The sequence below is a fragment of the Crinia signifera genome, chromosome 7 (assembly GCF_055691185.1).
Source record: "Crinia signifera chromosome 7, ASM5569118v1, whole genome shotgun sequence".
NCBI classification, from domain to species: domain Eukaryota; kingdom Metazoa; phylum Chordata; class Amphibia; order Anura; family Myobatrachidae; genus Crinia; species Crinia signifera.
In genome coordinates, this window is record NC_139223.1 from 193,498,747 (window position 1) to 193,522,040 (window position 23,294).

Here is a 23,294-nt window from a genome sequence, read left to right on the forward strand (position 1 = left end):
AGGTCGACATGGGCCAAGGTCGACATGACTTAAAGTCGAATTTGCATAAAGGTCGACATGAGGGTCGACTGGTCATAAGGTTGACATGGGTTTTTCACTGTTTTTTGACCCGGATGTTGACACAGTCGACATTAACACAGTTGGCAATGAGAATCGAACCTTTGCGTCGCTCGCTTCGCTCGCCACAGCTTTAATAACCTCCTCCACACCCTAGTGGATGGTAGGGCATGAAATACCACCTGTCGGCACATGTCGGCTCAAAAAACAGTGAAAAACCCATGTCGACCTTATGACCAGTCAACCTTCCTCATGTCGACTTTTATGCAAATTCGACCTTAAGTCATGTCGACCTTGGCCCATGTCGACCTTAAGTCAGGTCGACCTTGGCCCATGTCGACCTGTCAGGTCGACCTTCCTGCCAGTCGACCTAGTGGGGTCGACCTAATGACTGTAGACCTAAGTTCATTCTAATAGATGACCGCTTCCCATCATTACATAGTCAAAATTGCACAAAATCGATGGTTCCTGAGCTATGGGGAGTTCAAGGGAAATTGCATAGCCAAAATCTTGCAGTGTGTAACATATATAAATAATGAGCAAAATCATTTGTTTTATTAAACCTTAACCTGTAACTAAAGAATATTATCTACATAAATCTCCATTACCTCCATTTTAAAATAGCTGTAGAATAGGGGTGTGAGTAGGGGCACCAATGAGAAGCCACTTTGTCTCTTATTGCAGCTTTTCATTGGTCCTCCTCCCGATACTGCACCTGGAATGTTTCAGACTGCCCCACAGAGCCACAGCTGCAGTAACCCACAGCAACCAGACATTGTGTTAGCCATGATCTAACTTATAAATAGATTGGTATTGGTTGCTATGGATTACAGCACATCCATGCATATTGCTCTATAGTATCACATCAGCCTAGATTTGCCTGCCTATGGATTACCGTGTTCTGTTTTCCCCAACACTAAATCTATTTATGTATTACTATGTCTTCATTATGCAAGAAGTAAACATATGCTTGTGATCTGTTTTCTCAGGTCCTAACGGGAAACACATTGCCTTTGTTACGCATATCGCTCTTTTTTCTGGCCAAAAGAATATTTGTTTAGTGATTTTAATAAACTCATGTCCTGGTAATCCACATTGTTGGTCAGTAACCTCAACTTTTAGCTGTTTCTAGTGTCTTTTTTTTTTTTTTTAACACAAGGGGGGGGGGGGGGGGGTGTATCAAAGGTTGGTAACAGGTAAAGGGTAGAAGGTTAAAGTACTAACCAGTCAGCTCCTAACTGTCATGTTACAGGCCAATCTTGAAAAAATACAGAAGCTGATGTGGACTTCTCTAACCTACCACCAGTGGTGGCTGTAGAGTTGATGTGCAGCATAGACCGAAATTCAAATAGGGGGCAGCCACACCAACTGCCATTCTCTATTTGAATTTTGCCCTGTGCTGCAGCCCCACCACCGGAGCCACTGCCCACTGCTATTACGGCGTTGACCAAACACAGTATATCATCTGCGGCATTTTATCAGCTATACTTTTATTTATATGATTGACTACAATATAAACTTCAGAAGCAATAGCTTTGGCCCTGTATCATCACTGACCAAGTCTCAATTAGTGGATGAAGTTGTTGGCATACAGGTACGTTTTTCATCTTGAAGTGTACAGGGAGAGCACTTTACGTTGATCTTTTCATCTGCCTCGTCTTAGAGAACAAAAAACTTGAGTGGTCCTTAAATGCTGCATGTCGAGCGTTAATTGACCATTAGCTACATTTATCTAATTATAATCCTTTACGGGTGTCATCATAGTCTATCATATAAACATAAAAGGTCTTAAATGTAAGCGAGTAACTCAACATAATCCAGTGTTTGAAACATGGCTGTTTCTTTGTGTTTCTTTATAGAGAGAAAGTTATCATCTTGGAATAAAATTCATATGTGGCGCTTTCCAAAGCAGCTGCATCTTCAGCGGGTTCATTTGTTGGTTTGAATAAAGCAATAATATTAAATACAAAACCAGGAGTGTTCTGTTTAATAGTATTGCCCCTTTAAATCCCGCAGCCTCGAAAAAGCAAGCATTAGTTGAGTTCATCAGGCTTGCGTGTATTGTAGATGGTTTGTGTGACTGTACGTAAAGCAAACATACACTATGATAAATATATTTACTTGGTTTTATGTTGACACAACATTTGGAAGCCACCTATGTCCATTGTAGACATCATTTTGGAATACATGCTGGAGAACTCTCTCTTCCAGAATTAGGTCTATTCTGGACATGGGTGGCTTCCAAATGTTGTGTCAACATAAAACCAAGTAAATCATTTATCATAACTAATGTTGTACCCTAGTCAGTTCTGTCTTAGGCTTGGGTTGCATTTCTCAATCTAGTCCTGCTAGTGAAAAAATTATATTGGGCAGCACAGATGGTGTCATTGTTGTGTGGGGGTTTGCATGTCCCCCACAACCCAAAAATATACTGGTATATTACTTGGTGCTTGACAAAATGAACCGTAACAGATGAACAAAAACAGAAATACCAAATACTTTGTATTTCTGTTTTTTTCATCAGTCCACCCTTTCAAAATGACAAATATTCGGGTTCTCCTCCCCAGTAGTAGGCTGCTGGGGGCAGTGTGATCTGGCCGGACACAGATATTATTTTTAAAGGCTTGCTGATTGTGTCCAGCAGTGTACACTGAAATACAGTGCTGCATGCTGAGAGACGCCATACAGGTCTACACTCTACCCTCTCTGCAATGTTCCTGCTTTCCAGTCAGCACCCTGCCTCCTGAAGATGGGCAATGGATCTCTCTTGTTGTGCCTGTAAGACCACTGGAGCTGGGTAGTGGCGGTGCCATGTAAACAAAGCCAGGAGAAGCACCTGTGAAATTGATCCTGGACAGAAGACCGAGATACATTTGCTGACCAGGAGGTCCGGTCCCTTCAATACTATAAATGACTTCTACACACTCAGATCATCGTCTTCCTCCAATGCTAGCCTTTCTAGCCACGCATGGGTCAATCCTACTGCTTGGCTCAAGCATCTAGTGACTACATTATGGCACAATTCGCTCACCTACAGTTGGCCACTTGAACAAGAGTTGGCCATCGGTGTACGGTCATAGTCCGCCCTTCCTTGGTGTCACATGATAAGCAAGTGCTGCTTGTAGCTATTGCTGGACCTCTGCCTTTTAACTCTATTCCAATGTTCAGGACATTATTTCATCCAGAGCCATACAAAGCATACTGTATGTTGCTTACTGTGTGTTCTGTTTGAGACTTCATCCCAAATTGCTGTTGTTGTGGTTTATTATAGCGTTTGTTTTGTGGTGTTCAGTTTAGACATATTGTACACGGACTAGGAAGAGCGAGTCGCACTAGTGCTAGCAGACCGGTTTTTACAACCATATTCCATGTGCACAGCAATAGCTGGTCTGATGTCAGTCACTCCTGAAACCTTTACACCTCTGTGCTCATTTACTGCCAGAATGTACCAGCTTTGCTGCTGCATTGTGAAGATCATCTGTCAACACTTTAAGATATTCTCCTTTGTTATTACGCTTGTGCTTCTCCAGACTGTCAGGTTTTTGCCTGTCTTGCCAATTATAGTTAAGGTACAATAGAGTATTCACTGGCTCTCAGTCTCTCAGTGGCAGCACAGAAATGATTTGTAAGTCTTTATTCATCTGAATTTCACAATAGAGGTCCTGAGGAATGCAAATAACCTCTCCAAGGACTCAACAGAAATCCTGTTAGAATGGCAATGCACTGCTTGCTGCCTGTATTGTGCGCGTGTAACGCTTTCATTGCTTGGGATCCAGGAATTAGATCAATCCCCATACCTGATTTATGTTCAGGTATGGGATGATAGGGTTGACATTTAAAACTCTTGTATTAACTTGACGTTCGTTACTTAGCCATTAGAAATATTATTTTGAGTCTTTTTAAACTGTACCTGACTGCACCGGAGTCTAATTTAATTTCCATGAGGAACTAGAAAAGACGCCGGTTTAGATCAGCTTTTTACCTACTCTGTTTGTCTTACAACCCTGCATAAAAGAGTTTTAGGTTAATCGAGTCCCTTTGGTGTACACTGGGCCTTAGGCAATGGCCTTGGATGCTTAATGGAAGAACCGGTTTTGCTCAACGGTGTTTAACCAATAGTCCATACTGTCTGATCAGAAGGAAGTGTCTGATTTAAAACTGTAGTTGTGCTGTAGGAAGCTGCCTTGCAACCTTTTATTTCCTCATCACTCACTCTACTATTGTTCTGTTATTATGCACAGTCATTTTATACTGTATAATATTTGTATTAAGCAAAAAGAATAAATCCCCTTATGAATTGGACTTATACAAACCACATTCATATCTTCTTTTATCTTGCCTTGTGTGTACGTGTTGCCCCATGGTGTCCATTACTCACAGGCCTGTAGACAGTGTCCAGGGCTTCTGCCCAGGTGACCACACTTTTTGCAGAAGTGCTGTATGTGAAAGCAACAAAAATAAGTTACTAAAAACAGAACATAAAAGTCAGTGTTCCTCTCAAACTTATCTGTGTGACATTCTTGCTTGTGTTCATCAGAGTAATTTTGTTAGTAACACTTATGTTGGCAGTAATTGAGTGGTAACGCTACACAAGGGAATCCTTGCATTATATATAGACCGTTGGCATGGACAATGGTCAGATCACTTAGAAAAGGGGCTGAAATCACCCAGTGTGTATGCCCCTTAAAGGTCCATACACACCGGGCGATTTTGCACCGCGTGTATGGACAGCGGTGATGGGGAAAATTGTTGGGCTGAAAATCGCTCAGTGCCTACACACTGAGCGATTTTCACCCTTCTGAGCAATTTTCCCGGGGGTGGACAGTTTTCCATAGCAGGACGCTATGGGAAGCCATCCACTCCGTCAATCATCTGCTGGTAATACCAGCAGATGAGCGGCGGTGGCTGATGATGATCGGCACTCACAGCTTTTCGCTGCCCTGTACACAGTGGGCGACTTTTGAGCTGAATACAGCTCACATGGCAAAACTGAGCTGCTTGTAGCTGATAATCGCCCAGTGTCGCACTGGTGGGACCAGTCACATGGTGGGAGCTGTCCTCTGTGGGTCTGTGTGTAATCTGCCAATAGCAGCGCCAACCTGCTGCTGCCTGTCACACACATGCTCAGAAACTTGTGGCCATTTACGCTGATCATTCATTTCTAGGCCATCATTTCCAGCCACTCATCAAACAATAACCGTAACTACCCTGTTCGGAGGGTTCGGTGGGCACCGATAATACACAACCCTTGGAAGTTATTACACAAAATGCCTAGACCAGTACTACATTATGCTTGCTACTGTAGGTTTTCTTTTGGTACTCTTTACTTAGAACGGCGCCCACGATTTTGATCGTGGGCATCGTTAGTAAAAAAATCTCGGGCATTGAATGCACTAAAAAATCGGGTGCGATGCGACCGACGCGATGCCAGCGATTTCCCATAGGGAACAATGTTAAATGTCTCAATTGACCCGATTTTTCCTGTTCAATGCCTCAATTGACCCGATTTTTCCATAGGAAACAATGTTAAATGGCCCACAGAGGCCAAATAGGCACCCTGAAGTGTGAAATGGCCCCCACAATTGTTAACGCCACCCCACGATCAACGTGAACCCGAAGCGTGGCGAGCGCAGCGGTACGCGTCCTACGACCTTTTCATACCCCCACTATCCACGTCGGCGTGGAGTTGAGAATAGAAAGTGTGGCGAGGGGACGCGGATAACTGTGAAGGTATCGGCGTCCCCTCGCGGGGCTCACTGCGCTCGCCACACTTTCTATTCTCAACTCCACGCCGACGTGGATAGTGGGGGTATGAAAAGGTCGTAGGACGCGTACCGCCGCCCCTCGCGGGCTCGCTGCGCTCGCCACGCTTCGGGTTGACGTTGATCGTGGGGTGGCGTTAACAATTCGGGTGGCCATTTCACACTTCAGGGTGCCTATTTGGCCTCTGTGGCCCATTTAACATTGTTCCCTATGGGAAATCACGGGCATCTCGTCGGTCGCATCTCACCCGATTTTTTAGTCCATTCAATGCCCGAGATGGCCATGATGGGCGCCCTTCTAAGTGAAGAGTACCCTTCTTTTTTTATATCTGTGTGGCTTGTCCAATCATGTATTACTTAGATCTATTTGATATACACTGTTTTTGATGTCAGTAATGAGCCTTGAGCCCTATTGGCGCTATATAAATAAATATGGTTTGTTTTTGTGCAGTAATTCTGTCCATTCCCAGAGAGCTTTGCAGCATTATTATTTCAAAATCTTAACAGCTCCTCCTCGTCTTTGCTGAGTTCATTGCCAGGCTTTCTAGTTGCAGCCCAGCCACAACTGTGTCGGAAAATCCATGAACAGGCCAGTTACTGAGAGATATATACTGTGTGTGTGTGTATGTGTGTGTGTGTGTATATATATAATATAAACATTTATTTGAGTTCCAGTTGAACTGCAGATAAAGCCACTTCTCTGTGTAGCATTGCGCAAAATAATATACCTGAAATAATTTGTAAAGTAGTAAAGGTACCTGCCATATGCTGGATCACCTCAGTTTGCTTGCTGCTTTGCCCCGCCCCCCACTTCACCCCACCCAAGCTCTGCCCTTCAATGTCCCCTCTCTATTGTTTATAGTGACCCTTCCCTGTCCTTCAGCAATGGTCTGTCCCATCTTGCTGCAGTGGGAGCTCAAAGTCTCCAACTGTACAGTATATCACTGAATAAGAAGGGACAGACCTTACCAGGTTATATATATATATATATATATATATATATATATATATATATATATATATAGTAGGTACAGGATCGAGGCGGCACTCCAAAGGCTTGTTGCAAAGTCAAATAGTTTTTATTGAAAAAAGGGGTGTCACATCCATGGTTTTCTATATATATATATATATATATATATATAGCTTGAGTGCCGCACCATCGTTCTCCTATATATATATATATATATACAGTATATATATATATATATATATATATATATATATATATATATATATATATATATATATATATACACACACATACCTAGTCTTGTTTTATCACTTTATTTGTCCCCAGTTGCAACGTTCGACAATGTGCGAGTTACATTCTATTCTTAAAGGAACATTAGGTTCCATAACCAGCCAATACTTATCCAAACTTCTCTCAATGTGACAGACATAAGAATCTACAAATGGTAAAATGTTCTTGTTGGATGTACAATAAATGTTGCTGCGCTGCAGTCTCCGGTTTCCATCTTGTAGTGATCCGGGAGAGATACATCTCGTATCCCTACATGCAGATATAAAATACAGCGCAATACTTTTAGGCAGGTGTGGAAATAATGCTTAAATGTACGAATGCTTTCAGAAATAAAAGTGGTACTACTTTATTTTTATCAATTAACGAAATACAAAGTGAAGGAACAGAAGAGAAATCTAGGTACTTGTTTCCTAGAACGGCGCCCACTAAGTAATTTGCTTAGTGGGCTATTCTGCGTAGGAAAATCGCATGGCATGGGCCATTTTAGTGCCATGCGATGCGATTTTCTGATGTAATTTATTGACTGCTCTCTCATCCCCGGGCCATCGCATCTGCTGCAAAATCGCATGCGATTTTAAATCTCATGCGATCGCATGCAATTTTAAATCTCATGCGATTTTATAGGGTGTGCGATGCCATGACATTAGGTATACAATAATATGATTGTATGTTCCAAAAATAGATTTAACGCACCCCCCACTATCCACGCCACCCCGAAGGGTTGCGAGCGGCGGCGGAACGCGTCCTCCGACTTTTTCATTACACCACTATCCATGTCGGCGTGGAGTTGATTTTATATAGTGTGGCGAGGTGAGCGGACGCGGAATACATGTAAAGTAATCCACGGGGCTCGGTGGCTCGCTGCACTCGCCACACTGTCTAAAATCAACTCCACGCCGTCGTGGATAGTGGGGGAATGAAAAGGTCGGAGGACGCGTTCCGCCGCTGGCGTGGATAGTGGGGGGGTGCTTTAAACCTATTTTTGGGACATACAATCATATTCTTGTATTGCGAATGTCATGGCATCGCACACCCTATTAAATCACATGCGATTTTGCGGGACATGCGATAGAAAAATGACATAATGCCGTACATAGGAAATCTGGGCGCTGTGCTAGGAAACGAGTACCGAAATCTAAATCTGATCTATATTTGATGTGACCACGCATACTTCAGTCACAAATTCGTCCAGTTGTTGTTGTTTTTTTATGCTGGAACAGACAAAAATTCCGAATTTTTATTTTTCTTCTCCATAAACAGTCAATGAAAATATTCTATATTTCTAGAAAGGTCGACACCACTAGGTTAACATACTGCAAGGTTGACATGGGTCTAGGTCGATATGGGACAACGTTGACAGGTCAATAGGTCGGCATGGTCTAGGTCAAGTCAAAAGGTTGACATGGGGTTTTTTACTGTTTTTCGAGCTGACGTGTCGACCGGGCGTGGTGGGAGAATAAAATAGAGTGCCGAACACAGCGAAGCATCGTGCCCGAAGCATGACGAGCACAGCAGTGCACTTAATCCTGTGTCCATGTTGACTGTGTTGACATTCTGGTCAAAAAACAGTGAAAAACCCCATTCGACATTTTGACTGTCAACCTAGACCACGTCGACCTAATGTTTGTGTCGTCCTAGACCCATGTCGACCTTGCAGTATGTCGACCTAGTGGTGTCGACCTAATGACTGTCGACCATCTTTAGGTTGACCATATGATCCATATCCCAAACGATTATCTGCCATCAAATTCTTTGTTTCTATATTTCTGAAATGAAAGTGCTATGTACAGACACATGTCCCCATACACTAAGCTGGAGGACGAGAAACAACCAGCAAATCAGTTCCCAACTGCCATGTTACAGCTGGGTTTGAAAAATGGCAGTTATCAGCTGACCGGCTGGTACTTTATCTCTCCATTTTATCCCCTTTTGAGGCTTCTGCAATGTACTTTTACTTTGAGCTGTGACTGTTTTTACTTTCACTTTGAGCTGTGTCAGTTTTTCCCCCACAAACTCAACACCCCCTGCCCTCAATCCCTATCTGCTCCTATCTTAATCTCTGTCTTCACAGCTCCCCCTCTCTATATCCAGCAAGTAAAACAGATCAGTGTCCCTGTAAAAAAAAAATACTTTCACTTTCTGCTATGACCTCTTTTAGCAAGGAGTAATTTGGTCCGTCGAGTGGCCTCTAGTGGTCAGTGGCGGTACTTAACGTCATAGAGGTGAGGAGTAGTTAGCCTTATATATATAGATGTGCAGTTTGTCCATACATTTTAATGATGAAAAGTTTCCCCTAGAATCCATACTGTATAGGCAAACCGGACTGTGTCATCCACTATCTATGACTGATAATGTATGGCCATAAAGCTAACTTGTCCTGTGTAAACAGTGACATTAAATGCTGCAATTATCATTATAAACGATCTATATGAAGCGAGATTCCGTTTGAGATAATATATGCAAATTTCTGTTTTCTTTAGCAGAAATTGGAGCTTTTGCTTAAGCCCAAGTTATGTATTATTTCATTAACCTCCAGTAGATGAGCTTGGGATGAAACAGCGGTTATTGTATCGTTCAGTGTGACGTAGCCATCAATGCTGCTCTTACTTGGGGGAATAGCACATTCAGAATATATTATTTGTGTTTCCAATCTATATTTTATGTGTAGATCTCATGTAGATGTGTTTATCATATTTATCTACAAATAAAATTTATATCTGTATTATATGCTTTATATATTCGATTTATCACCTACTATAAATTGTAATGTTAAGCCCGGTACACATGGGGCGATGGGTGCAGGGAGCTGAATGACGTGCTTAAGCATGGATTGCCCGGCACACCAGCGGTGCACCTGCGATGTGTGTTGAGCGATCCGCGTGGGTATCCGCGTACAGTATGTCTAGATTTTGACTGCATGCAGTCAAGATCTTGTAAGTTGATATTTCCTACATCTGTTATTTCTCAGGCTTCTTTTTATTCTTACATTTTTTAGGCTCACCTGATACATATACAGGTTGAGTATCCCTTATACGAAATGCTCGGGACCACGAGCATTCCGAATAAGGGATTTTTCCGGTTTTTGGAATATTTTTTTTTCACAGACTTATTTGTCCCCTGGAGAGTCCCCGATGGTCCCTCGGCATCCATGGAGTCCTCCTGCATCCATTGCCGGCCTTTAGCTTCATCTCCGGCGTCTCCAGCGGTTGACGTCACCGGTGCGCCTGGGAACTCGCACAATGCACTCCTGGGACCGCCGGAGATGAAGCTGAAGGCCTGCCGTGGACCGCTGGAGACACCAGAGATGAAGCTGAAGGCCTGCCGTGGACGCCGGGGGACTAGGAGAGTATAAAAAAAAGGGTTGGGGGGGGTGGAGAAGAGAAAAAATTTGAACTATTAAAAAAAAAAAAAAACACGGTTTTTGGAATGATTCGGATAACTGATATCTGGATACCGGATACTCAACCTGTATTTTTCTACAGAGTAATATAATCAAACTTACCTATTCAAAACACAATAGTGTTCACTCTAGCCCCCTGCACCTTGTAATATCCTTGCAGTTCCTCCTTCCTGACTGGGGGGTCACTGCCTGCAGCGGTATTTCTAGCAAAGTTTGGTTGGTATCTCAATGCTGATACCAACCAGACTGTTATCGAGACACCACAGCAGAGAGAGACACCCCATGCAGTAATGAGGAACTGCAAGGATTTTACAAGGGGCAGGATGGTAGAGTGAACACTACACACTTTGATGATGTTTCAGGTCAAGGGTATATCCAAATTAATTTGTAACCTTGGCCATTATACATCGAAGGCAGCAATTTTTTGAGACTCACAGGACCATATATACTAAGCTTGAAAAGTGATAAAAAGTAGAGTGATTAAGTTCCAGCCAACTGTCCTGTCACAGGCTGGGTTTTAAAAATGACAAATAGGAGCTGATTGGTTGGTTGATTTATCACTTTCCATATTATCACTTTTCAAGGCTTTAGTACATCTCGTCCATAATGAGAGCCAGTGGCATTCACATTATGGCTAAACACTGTATGGCGGCATATTTTGGTGTAGAGACATCTTCATTCCTTCGAATGTAACGCTGTGATTGCCATTTCATAGGCAACAGCTACGTTGCTTACTTAGTAGTGAATTGATCAACTCCATTTTGATTTTTAGTTCAAAATGGCCACCGCCATTGGGCACAGGTTAAATCTGAGACTACACAACAGTAAAAGGAAAAAAAAAATGAGAAATTGTTTTTACATTGTTACATCTCATTTATAAAACTTTGTAGCATTTTTTTGATACACTTTTTTTTATACACTTTTGATATATTGTACTAAAAAAAAGTAAATGCGGATAAGAGCGAAATATTAATGGAGTACACCTGAAGCAATCACAGCGCGCTAATGCCTTGACCTTGGAAAGCAATACACAAGAAGGTGGCATCGGAAAGCGGTGTGATTTGTATGAATATGTATGTGCTACTTGATAATAATGAATGTGGCACAGTCATGCATGCACTACAAGATAATGTTGTGCCCTCCTTTGTCTACAGGTTGATAAAAATTAAGGAGTGGGTGGACAAGAATGACCCAGGGGCCTTGGTCATTCCTTTTAGTGGGGCCTTGGAACTGAAGCTGCAAGACATGAGTGATGAGGAGAAGCAGAAGTATCTGGAAGAGAAAGTGACACAAAGGTTAATTAGCATTCATTTTCCCTACACTTTATTATCAACTATTTCCTTGCTGTAATTTAATTGCTTGCACTGATAGAATAATAAATGACAGAGTAATTACCATTATAAAGAGGGAATCTTCTCCTTTCTTTAGCATGAGACAGAGTTGAAAAGATTTATTTTAAATTAAGTTTTTAACTGTCATCTGTCATCTGAGTGCAGTGTTTTTAATTATAGCATAGGTTGGGGGGGTTTAAATGGGAGGGGGGGGGGGGTCCCCTGTTTTAGAGGGCGACAATCAGCCAAAAATTATTTCGTCATTTGTTGGTTAGAGCCTTGCGATTGTTTAGAAATAAAATAAAATCCATTCATTATTTTTACCATAAGTCATGTTTAGAAAGTAGCAGCCTTAATACTGATGTGTTGGATCGGTGAACCAATTTTTTTTTAGTGCATGACATAACCGTAACAATTTATGGCTTATGGTGTGTGTGCGCGTGGTGTTTTAGCTTTTCCTTTGCATGTATGGGGTTAATTGGACACTATAATGCACTATTCCGAACAGACGGAACTTTGTCAGGTTCTCCTGGAGAGTTTGTGAGATCCGGTTGTTGAGCGGAGGACATCCGGCCCACCCCCTCTCGTGCTGGTAACCACTTGCTTTCTTGTTTCAGTGCTTTATCCAAGATTATTAAAACCGGATACGCAGCTCTGCAGCTTGAATACTTCTTCACTGCAGGCCCCGACGAAGTGCGGGCGTGGACTATTAAGGTAAGGCTCCGACTTTCTTCGCCTTCCAGTTCCCCACTAGTGAATTCAGATAGAGATCAGGAACTTTGTAGTCTGCCATGGTGAGGGTTAGCTAGTCATTACACGAGAGTCCTTTTTTTTTTTTCTGTGTCCAGAATAACTTTAATTATTTGAGAGCTGCTGAACGGTAAAAGTGGCGCGGCATTGATTGAGGCAGGTGACAATTGATCCTGCCTATTACATAGTCTGCATTTCTTCATCCTGTAGAATCTGGCCACCCAGCCCTCCTGCAGGCAGAGATAAGAAACCCCAGCATTGTACTTGGTTAATCTGTGTGACCGAGGTTCTTCTCCAGTTAAATGGATACTGCTCTTCACTCTATATTCACTAACTTTATTTGAGGTTTGTAGGTGTTTCTGTCCTCCTATTCTTCCCCCCCCCCCCCCCCTCTCTTCTTCTCTGGGTTGCATTTTCAACAGTGAAAGCAATATAACATCATTACACTCCTCGCAGATACACAGCTGGTTTCCAAAACGCAAAGCCAGTGTGTAATAATTCATCTCTTTAAGTGGTTTATAATTTAAGAGGTAGACTTTGTTCTGATAATGCTATACATTCCATCCTGACACTAATAAAAACTGCGATGATATGGGTTTAAAATATTGATATTGGCTGATTGTGCCCATGGCGACTGACTAATTTGTTCCCACAGGACAATGAGGAGTGAAACAGTTTTGCTTTTAAATGGAAATAACCCTGTGTGAGGGCTCCCATTATTCCCACATACATTGAAGCGTGCGTAGCTGCAAATTATGTATTACAAAATATGTAATTATTACAGGAACGTACAAAGACTTCAGCATTCTTTTGATTGCGATCAAAGAAGTACAATTTCTGGAGAGAAACTACAGAGATTTAAATCCTTTGCTATAGGGATGCGAGCCTTCAAAACGTGCGCTATATCTTAGCAGTAGCTGGGTAACATTTGTGTAGTTTTATTTATAGAGATATATTATAATCATTTTTTTTATTTTTTTTATTGTGCCCCGATATATTTTTGGGGAATCTAAAATAACCTACACAAGTACCTGAAAACACATTACTTTCATGTAAGAGAACTTCCAGTATAAATCTAGTTTGTACATTTAGGTATCTCACATACTAAAAACTAAAAAAAATTTTTTTTATTAAATTCAGTAGTTCTAATAAAAATACAATAAAAGAGTAAAAAATATAATACGCTAGAGAGAGAAAAAATAGTCTGAAGTCAACAGACAAAATAGTGTATGTATGTATATATATATATATATATATATATATATATATATATATATATATATATATATATACTGTGTGTATGTATATATATATATATATATATACCAAATTAATTGTTTATATGTAATTTATTTGGTGCAATTTTTTTAAAATATTTCTTTCTTTTCGTAAGACACTGAACGATATAGTCTGTTCTATCACTTTTTATAAGATGCCCCTATCAGCTCAGTGACAAATGTCTGCACTGACTTACTACTGCGGGTTATAGTGAAGCCTTTGCTAGGAAAAATTCAGGCTGTTTTTTTTTTTCTTTTTTTCTTTCTTTCTTTCAAATAAGACTGATTGCAGCTAGGCCAGATCTAATGTGCACAGATATTTAGTAAGGTAAGCATCAGTGAGTATCCATATTAGCCCAATACATCTTGTATTAGAAAAACTGTGCTTTACCATGTCAGTACCCTGAGTAGTTTCACACGCATTATTAAGCATCATCAGGTCACTCATATTACTCAAATGTGGGTGGTTCTCTGGGAACTTGTGTGTTCTAGAATGTCATTCCAGGCCGCTATCTATTACCGCCAAGTTCACTTTTGGAGTGAATGTCAATCACATTTCTTTTATTTAGTATGTTTCTATATGTACTTTCTCTTTCAATGGTCCTGGTGACACAGCTCAACACTGGGATGTAGGAGGGTCCGAAGGAGCCAGGCACCTATCCTAAAGCTTTAGAGGGTAGGCTCCTCCCCTACTGCATCCCTGGACTCTTCAGTTCGTGTTAGGTGCCCACTGGAGTGGGTGCTATTCTAAAGGGCTGCAGGAGCAGCCGAAGAATTAGAGTAGTTAGGGTTTTTTTATTATTTTATTAACTATTACCCTAGCTAGGTAGGCACAGTGTGAGGATTTTCATAGTGAATCCTCACACTGCTAGCGCAGCAGGAGCTGACAGAAGCGCGTCCTGTCAGCTCTCTGTGCACAGGGTAGACTCTGTCTGGTCTCCCTGTGCTGCGCTTACAGCCTCTATTAAGAGGCTGCCTGGGCTCCGGAGTAGCCTGAAACCGGCTCCACATTTAGGTGGGGATCATGGGGGACAGGCGCTCCGTGATGGCGGCGGCCATTTTATGCGGAGCTTACACGCTGAGCTCCTGACTGAGAGGACAGCAGCGCTGTGACAGGCATGTTCCAAGTGGTCCCCATTTGAGGGGGAGATACTGGAACAAGGAAATCCTACCTAAGGAGCGGCTAGCTGGGGGTGGTTGGCGCCAAAAGGTCACGGACCCCGCAGCAGCAGGGACTTTGGTCTCTTCCTTCACTCTGACTTTGGCGCCTTTCAGAACGCTTGCAGCGGAGCTGAGCTGGCTTATTGATCCTGGCAGAGTGACTTGGATTTCCTGGGCATCGCTTCCCCGCAGTTGAAACCTACAGACAGCTAAGTGATTGGGTGCATTGACTTTGTATAAACGCTTGTACAATTGTTTGCACTGTGTATATTGAGATATATATATATACGCTTCACTTGCATCATGTCTGAGCATCAGGCTGTGGTTTTGGGGGAGGGAGTCCTTAGTGCACTGAGCGCGTGCAATGTTTGCACACAAAAGTTTGTCCCTGAGCAGATGGCCAAGGGGGGCTTATGTATTACTTGCGCTGATGTGAGACCCATGGGCAGTGAACACCATAGGGGAGAGCAGAGTGAACCTGCGTGGGCCAGTGCCCTAGGCAGGTCGGTAAACGCTTTGGTGCAGCTTCTGGACAGGCAGAGTGATGTGCTGGTAGAATCACAGAGACCTATGCCATCATCTCAGCAGTCGTCTGGCTCCTTACCTCTTACCCAGGCAGATCCTGCACTTATTCAGGTGATGCAGGATACTGCTAAGGGGATCAACAGATTCAGTGAAATACTGGACAAAATGGATGAGGTTACAGGGACCCCTAAAAGGTCTTATGCTATGCCTAATGTGTTAGAGGAAGAGGAAGGAGAGTATACTGACACACCCTGGGACCAGGGTGATGATTTTGAAGAGACCTCTGCTGCTGGTATAGAGGATCTTATTGTGGCTGTAAAACAGGCGTTAAAACTGTCTGTTGAGGATAAGACCCCTGTTAAGGGTGTTTTTAAGCGACAGCGAAAGGAGGCTGTTACTTTTCCCTCAGATGAGGGGTTACAGGAACTATTGGAAGGGGCTTGGAAAACCCCAGATAAGAGGCTACAGATGCCTAAAAGATTCCTTAGTCTGTACCCCATGCCGGAGTCTCATTCTGAACTCTGGGAAAAGGTGCCTGTTGTGGATGCTTCTGTGGCACGCTTATCAAAAGCTACGGTATTACCTGTACAGGGTGGTGCAGCTTTTAAAGATGCTGTGGATAAAAAGCTAGAGGGAAACCTCAAGGCTATTTTTGAAGGGGTGGGGTTTACCCTGCGTCCCCTTATTGCTTCAGCCTGGGTCTCTAAGGCCATTATAGAGTGGGCTGGTGAGCTATGCACCATGCTGCAGGCTGACCACGGTGCTTTGCTGGTAGCAGAAAAGATTAAGGCCGCTGCAGAATATGCGGTGGAAGCAGAGGAGGAAGCTCTTAAAATGGCTACCAGAGTATCCACAGTCTCCATAAATGCCAGGAGGGTACTCTGGCTTAAGGCCTGGGAAGCGGACAATGAGTCCAAAAAGGCCTTAGAAATGTTAGCTTTCAAGGGAAAGTTACTTTTTGGTTCTGAGCTTGAGGAGATTATAAAACAAGCCACAGGCGGCAAGAGTACGTTTCTGCCGGCCTCCTCAACAAAGCAGTCATCCAGATTTGCTGCTTTTAGGCCGTCCTTTCGGCCCTCCCCTAGAGGTGGTGCGTCCTTTCGGGGACAATCGTTCAGGGGAAAGTTCCAGAACTCCAGGGGCAAATCCCAAAGGTCCAAGTTTGGCTCTTTCAATAAGAAGCCTGCCTCTAAAGGAGAGGAAAAACCCTCCGCATGACTGCCAGGGGATCAGCCCGGCAGGGATAAAGGTGGGGGGGCGTCTTACACACTTCAGAGACGCTTGGGCTTCTCTAGACCAGGATACCTGGGTCTTAGAGATTATTACCCAGGGTTACAAAATCCCTTTCAGAGGGCGGACTCCAAAGAGGTTCATCCCCACACCCATACCAAAGCAGGCGCTCCTGCGCACAGCTCTTATGAGAGCGGCTCATTCCCTTTTGGAAAAAGGGGTGGTAGTCCCGGTTCCCAGGGCAGAGTGGAAGAAAGGATTTTACTCCACGCTGTTCCTGGTGCCCAAACCAGACGGGTCTTTCAGACCAATACTAAATTTGAAGTCCTTAAATGTTCACCTTTGGGTAGACCATTTCAAAATGGAGTCTTTGAGAACTGTACTCCTGAGTCTGGACCAGGGAGAATTTCTGGCGTCCATGGATGTCCAGGACGCATATCTGCACGTTCCCATTCACCCGGAACATCAGATGCTGTTGAGATTTGCCATAGGAGACCTGCATTTACAGTTCCGGGCGTTACCCTTTGGCCTAGCAACCGCGCCAAGGGTATTTACAAAAATAATGTCTGTGATGGCGGCAGTGCTGAGGCTCAGGGGAATCACAGTAATACCCTATTTGGACGATCTCCTGTTCAAAGCAGAATCAGCAACACTGCTTCAAAGTCATTTAAAAGAGGCCATCAGTTTTTTGCAGGCTCACGGCTGGATTTTAAACTTACAAAAATCTCAGTTGGTACCATCACAGAGGATCCAGTTCTTGGGAGTCATACTGGATACCCATCTCCATCGGGTATTCCTCCCGGAGATAAAGGCCAGGGACCTGGTCAATCTAGTTCAGGAGATCCTCAGTGCTCCGAGCTTGTCAGTATGGAGGTGCCTCAAACTCCTGGGGAAAATGGTGGCGTCATTCGAAACGCTTCAATTTGCCAGGTTCCACTCTCGAGTATTCCAATGGAACATTTTGTCAGCCTGGTCAGGAAACACTTTGACCATGAAGACGGAGTTGATAGTGCTGTCCGCAGACACTCGGGACTCCTTGAAATGGTGGACAGAGGTAGATTCCCTTCAGTGGGGTCGGTCATTACAGACCTGGGACTGGTTGATAGTAACTACCGATGCCAGTCTCAGGGGCTGGGGGGCAGTAGCCCTGGATCTCAGGCTGCAGGGCCTGTGGACGGCAGAGGAATCAGCGTTGCCAATCAACATCTTGGAGCTGAGAGCTGTCTGGAAAGTGATTTCCTTGGCGGGAGACAGGTATAAGGAACTCCCCCTTGAGGATTCAGACCGACAATGCCACAGCTGTGGCGTATCTGAATCACCAGGGAGGTACACGCAGCAGATTGGCCATGTGGGAGGTGTCCAGAATCTTTCTATGGGCGGAACAGAATGTTCCTGCAGTATCGGCTATATTCATTCCAGGAGTGGAGAATATAGAAGCAGACTTCCTGAGCAGGGAGGAGCTCAAGGAAGGAGAATGGAGCCTACACCCTCAGGTGTTTCACCAGATCACTGCAATGTGGGGAACTCCGGATTTGGACCTAATGGCATCCAGGTTCAACCATCAGGTGCCCAGGTTCTATGCCAGAACGAGAGATCCGCTAGCAGAGGCAGTGGATGCCATGACTACCCATTGGCAGGGAAATCTTCTTTATGCATTCCCTCCTATTCCGATGTTAGCAAGACTGTTAAAGAGGGTACAGGACCAGAAGGTCCCGGTGATCCTTGTGGCCCCAGATTGGCCAAGGAGGTCTTGGTATTCGAGGCTTCAGAGGTTATCAGTGGATTCATGGCGTCTACCTCTGAGACCAGACCTGTTAAGACAAGGCCCATTCAATCATCTGGATTCCGATCGATTGATTTTGACGGCTTGGTTATTGAAACCGCCATTTTGAAAAAGAAAGGATTTTCTGACGCAGTAGTGCAGACTATGATAAAAGCCAGAAAGGCTGTTTCTTCTGCAAATTATTATAGAGTCTGGAAGACTTATATTAGATGGTGTGAGAGGCAAAAAGCTCACACATCTCACTTCAAATTATCAAAAATGTTGGATTTTTTACAAGATGGATTTTCTTCGGGCCTAAGCCTTCAGTCGTTGAAGGTGCAGATTTCGGCCTTGTCCATCTATTTTCAAAAAAGAATTGCCATTTTACCGGAGATTCAAACTTTTTTACAAGGGGTATCCAAACTGAATCCCCCTTACAAGCAACCAGTAGCACCTTGGGACCTGTCACTGGTTTTGGATTGCCTTCAGAAGGCACCTTTTGAGCCTTTGAGGTCGGCTGACTTTAAGTTTCTCACGTGGAAGTTAGTGTTTTTGTTAGCAGTAGCATCTGCTAAGAGGGTGTCTGAGTTGGGAGCCTTGTCATGCAAATCTCCCTTCTTAATCTTTCACGATGACAGGGCTGTTCTGAGAACAGTGCCGCAATTTTTACCGAAGGTAGTCTCTGCCTTCCATTTAAATCAGGAGATAGTTCTACCTGTGTTTCAACCCCCAGAGGGTTCCAAGAAAAGGGACAAGTTGAAGACTTTGGATGTTGTGCGTGCCTTACGCATATATGTGGACAGAGTGAAGAGTGTTAGAAAGACTGACACTTTATTGGTATTGTATGACGTACATAAAATTGGTTGGCCTGCATCTAAGCAGACCATTGCTAGGTGGTTGCGATCTGTGATAGCTTTTGCATACACCAAAGTGGGTAGGCCTGTACCGGCCAGAATTAATGCGCATACCACCAGGTCAGTTGCTACCTCTTGGGCGGTCCGACATGGGGCCACAGCGGAGCAGGTTTGCAGAGCTGCCACTTGGTCATCTGTTCACACATTTGCCAAATTCTATAGGTTCCATGAGTTCGCGTCGGAGGACGCATCATTCGGGCGAGCAGTGCTGAGAGCTGCAGACCTGAGCGTACCCTCCCAAAGGACCGGCTCTGGAACGTCCCAGTGTTGAGCTGTGTCACCAGGACCATTGAAAGAGAAAAAGGGATTTTTGTAAGAACTTACCGTTCGAATCCCTTTCTCTGATATGGTCCTGGTGACACAGCGATCCCTCCCTTACGCTCAGTAAGTATGCCAGAATTTCATGATGTTCATGTTAAAATGGTTAAAAGTTAACAGTTTCTGTTATAAAATGTGCATATAATATGTGCAGGCGTTTGTACTGAGTTAATGTATTCCAGTGGCTTTGAAAGTTGAACTGAAGAGTCCAGGGATGCAGTAGGGGAGGAGCCTACCCTCTAAAGCTTTAGGATAGGTGCCTGGCTCCTTCGGACCCTCCTACATCCCAGTGTTGAGCTGTGTCACCAGGACCATATCAGAGAAAGGGATTCGAACGGTAAGTTCTTACAAAAATCCCTTTTTTTCATTTTTTTATTTCTTTTTATTTTTTTATTTTTACTATTTTAGGAGACATTTGCTTAAATGATTCAGCAGCTTAGATATAGCATAAAGATATATAGAATTTGAATATGTTTTTAAATATCTGCCAGTTTTTGTAAAAAGATTTATTGCTAATATAATCAAATTTTAACCGCTTGCCAGTAAGAAGTGAGGTGTAAGCAGTACAGGTTTAGTATCCCTTATCCGTATATCCCAGAACCTAAATATTCCAAAAATTGTAGGCTTTCAGAATATTTCTTTATTTTTTTTAAATCTTTTTCCCCCGCACCTTTTTCCATACTCACCTCATCTCCCGGTGCCCACGGCGGCCGTCAGAGCCGTCTTCAGCAGCGTCCCCCGGACCCAAGGATGCATTGCGCGGGTGCACCGGTGACATCACCGGCGCACCCACGCACATGTGCAGTGCATCTTTGGGACTGGGGCTGCCGCTGAAGATAATGATGACTGCTGTGGACAATGGGGGTCGACGTGAGTATGTACAAAAAAAAAAATCCGAAATCTTCAATAATCCCTTGCGGTTCCGAGCATTTCGGATAAGGGATACTCAACCGGTACTAACAAATACAAATTAAATTTTATATAAATTAATATTTTTTTAAATTGTCAGGTATCAGACACTGTGATGTCCTTTTTAGAAAAAAAAAAAAAAAAATATATATATATATATATATGCCATATCATGTACAGAAATAATACAAGTCACAGTCTGCCAGGTGTTAGTATTTGCTTGCAATAAAGGTAATTATCAGAAACCTTTAGCCATTATTGTCATGAGCTGACGGTGAAGTGGAACTGGTAACAGATCTGACAAAGTTCCAGCCAGGTTTATATGTACATCAGCTGACAGAGCCACCCCCTGTAATCCATCTTCCTGAACAACTCATTTTTCTGCTCTTTTTGTGACAGAAAGGGACAAAGGCTCCTCAAGCTGCAGGGAAGATTCACACAGATTTTGAGAAGGGTTTCATTATGGCAGAAGTAATGAAATTTGACGATTTCAAAGAAGAAGGCTCAGAAACAGCTGCCAAGGTGAGTCCTCAGTGCTTCATGTTAGAGGACAACTCCTCCCCATGGAGAGGCCAGTTCTGGAGACAGTCAAATCAGGCTGTCACCTAACATTCCCTTCTCCTCAGCACTCTCCCGGAGCTGGAACAGGACTGATGTCTTCTGGCTCCTAACCGGCTGACAATACACTAGCTGATATTTTATACCTGCAGAAATGTAGTTTACTCCAAACGTGTTTTCACTTTTTGAAACCTTGTGTATGTCAATGACAGCACTCTGGGTGTTAGGAGTTAAAAGTATATGTTTTTTTAAGATCTTAAGATGCGGCATGCCACTCCTCTTTAGAGAGATATACAGATGTGTCCTCACACACCTAGCCTCAGTGGGAAGCGGTCATCTATTAGAATGAACTTAGGTCTACAGTCATTAGGTCGACCCCACTAGGTCGACTGGCAGGAAGGTCGACATGGGCCAAGGTCGACATGACTTAAGGTCGAATTTGCATAAAGGTTGACATGAGGAAGGTCGACTGGTCATAAGGCCGACATGGGGTTTTTCACAGTTTTTTGAGCCGTCATGTGCCGACAGGCGGTATTTCATGCCCTACCATCCACTAGGGCATAGAGGAGGTTATTAAAGCTGTGGCGAGTGAAGCGAGTCACCGTGCCCGAAGCATTGCGAGGGTCCGATTCTCATTGCCAACTGTGTCCATGTCGACTGTGTCCACATTCGGATAAAAAAAACAGTGAAAAACCCATGTCGACCTTATGACCAGTTGACCTTCCTCATGTCGACCTTTATGCAAATTCGACCTTAAGTCATGTCAACCTTGGCCCATGTCGACCTTAAATCAGGTCGACCTTCCTGCCAGTCGACCTAGTGGGGTCGACCTAATGACTGTAGACCTAAGTTCATTCTGATAGATGTCCCGATTCCGCCTCAGTACACCATGCGTTGCAAGATGCCTGGCGTGAGTGAGTCACACATGGGTCTCCAGACTACTGGTTAATATGGACAGGCAGCACTTGTATGTCTGCGTGCGTGAGTCTCTGAATCGGTGTACAGAGCACGATAGAACTACGGCCCTTGGAACCTAGCACTCAGTATACAGAGTCACACTCCATCACACACGGATATACAAGTGTTGTATATCTAATCAGTCATTGCAGTCGCATGAAGTGGTTTTATCACATTGCTATTGAGACACACATCACATGAAAAAGACACTTTGTAGAAGCCGAGTTTGCATAACATCACTGCTGGATATGGACATCTTCAACGTACTTACCTTGGTTAGTTTTGCACAGATTCCAGCACCAAGTCCACCTCACAAATACATTTTGAATCTGGTTTTCTGAAGTGGCCTTCACAGCTTCTGTCGTATTACTCCTGATGTCATCAATGCCATCAAAACACCTTCATTTTAGTATTTTTTAACATTGGGAACAGAAACCATTGGGGGCTAGATCCAGTGAATGGGGAGGGTGTTTCCAGCCCAGTTATTTGTGTACTAGCTAAAACTCCCTCACAGACGGTGCCCTGTGAGCAGGTGTATTGTCGTGATGCAAGAACCATGAGGTGTTGGCAACTTTCATGCAACTTTCTTAGTGTTTTCCTGGCAGTCAGCCACCAATTTTCAAACACAGTTTGAAGAACTTTTGAAATGTTTGCTTCAGTTATTCATGTTCTTGGCCGTCTTGATTATTCATAGTCGCTGACACTTTCTCATCAGAAAAACGTTTCACCAACCTGTAAACAGCTATGTTCTTCATAGCATTATCCCTGAAAACTCTGCCATAAATCTTTAAAAAAGAAAACCTTTAATTAAAACATTAAATCCCTAAAGCATGCATTGAATTGATTTTTCAGTAAACTGTAGTCGTGTACATTGTTCACTATAGTGTAAACTAGAGGTTCTCATCCTCAACTCTCAAAGCTTTCTGATCAGCTCATGTTTTTGGGATCTCTGTCTACATTAACTCACCTGTTCATGATTAAAGAAATCCAGAAAACATTACCTGTCGGATTGAGTATTCACCAAGGAGTTCTGCCACCATATAAAAAATTAAACCCAATTGCTAAGAAGTGAGGACACCTTCAGTATCCGTTAAATAAGAGTGTTTGCCTGGGGTGTATTAT

General features: G+C 43.4%; 1 protein-coding gene across 2 annotated transcripts in view; it reads left to right on the forward strand.

Moving 5' to 3' along the window:
* Positions 1-23,294, forward strand: part of OLA1 (Obg like ATPase 1) — a 181,720-nt gene that overhangs the window by 150,363 nt on the left and 8,063 nt on the right. For both annotated transcript variants that reach the window (XM_083154778.1, XM_083154779.1), the window contains 3 exons: positions 11,635-11,775; positions 12,429-12,525; positions 21,057-21,179. In XM_083154778.1, the coding sequence (XP_083010904.1) occupies positions 11,635-11,775; positions 12,429-12,525; positions 21,057-21,179 (361 nt within the window). The remainder of the gene's footprint in view (positions 1-11,634; positions 11,776-12,428; positions 12,526-21,056; positions 21,180-23,294) is intronic.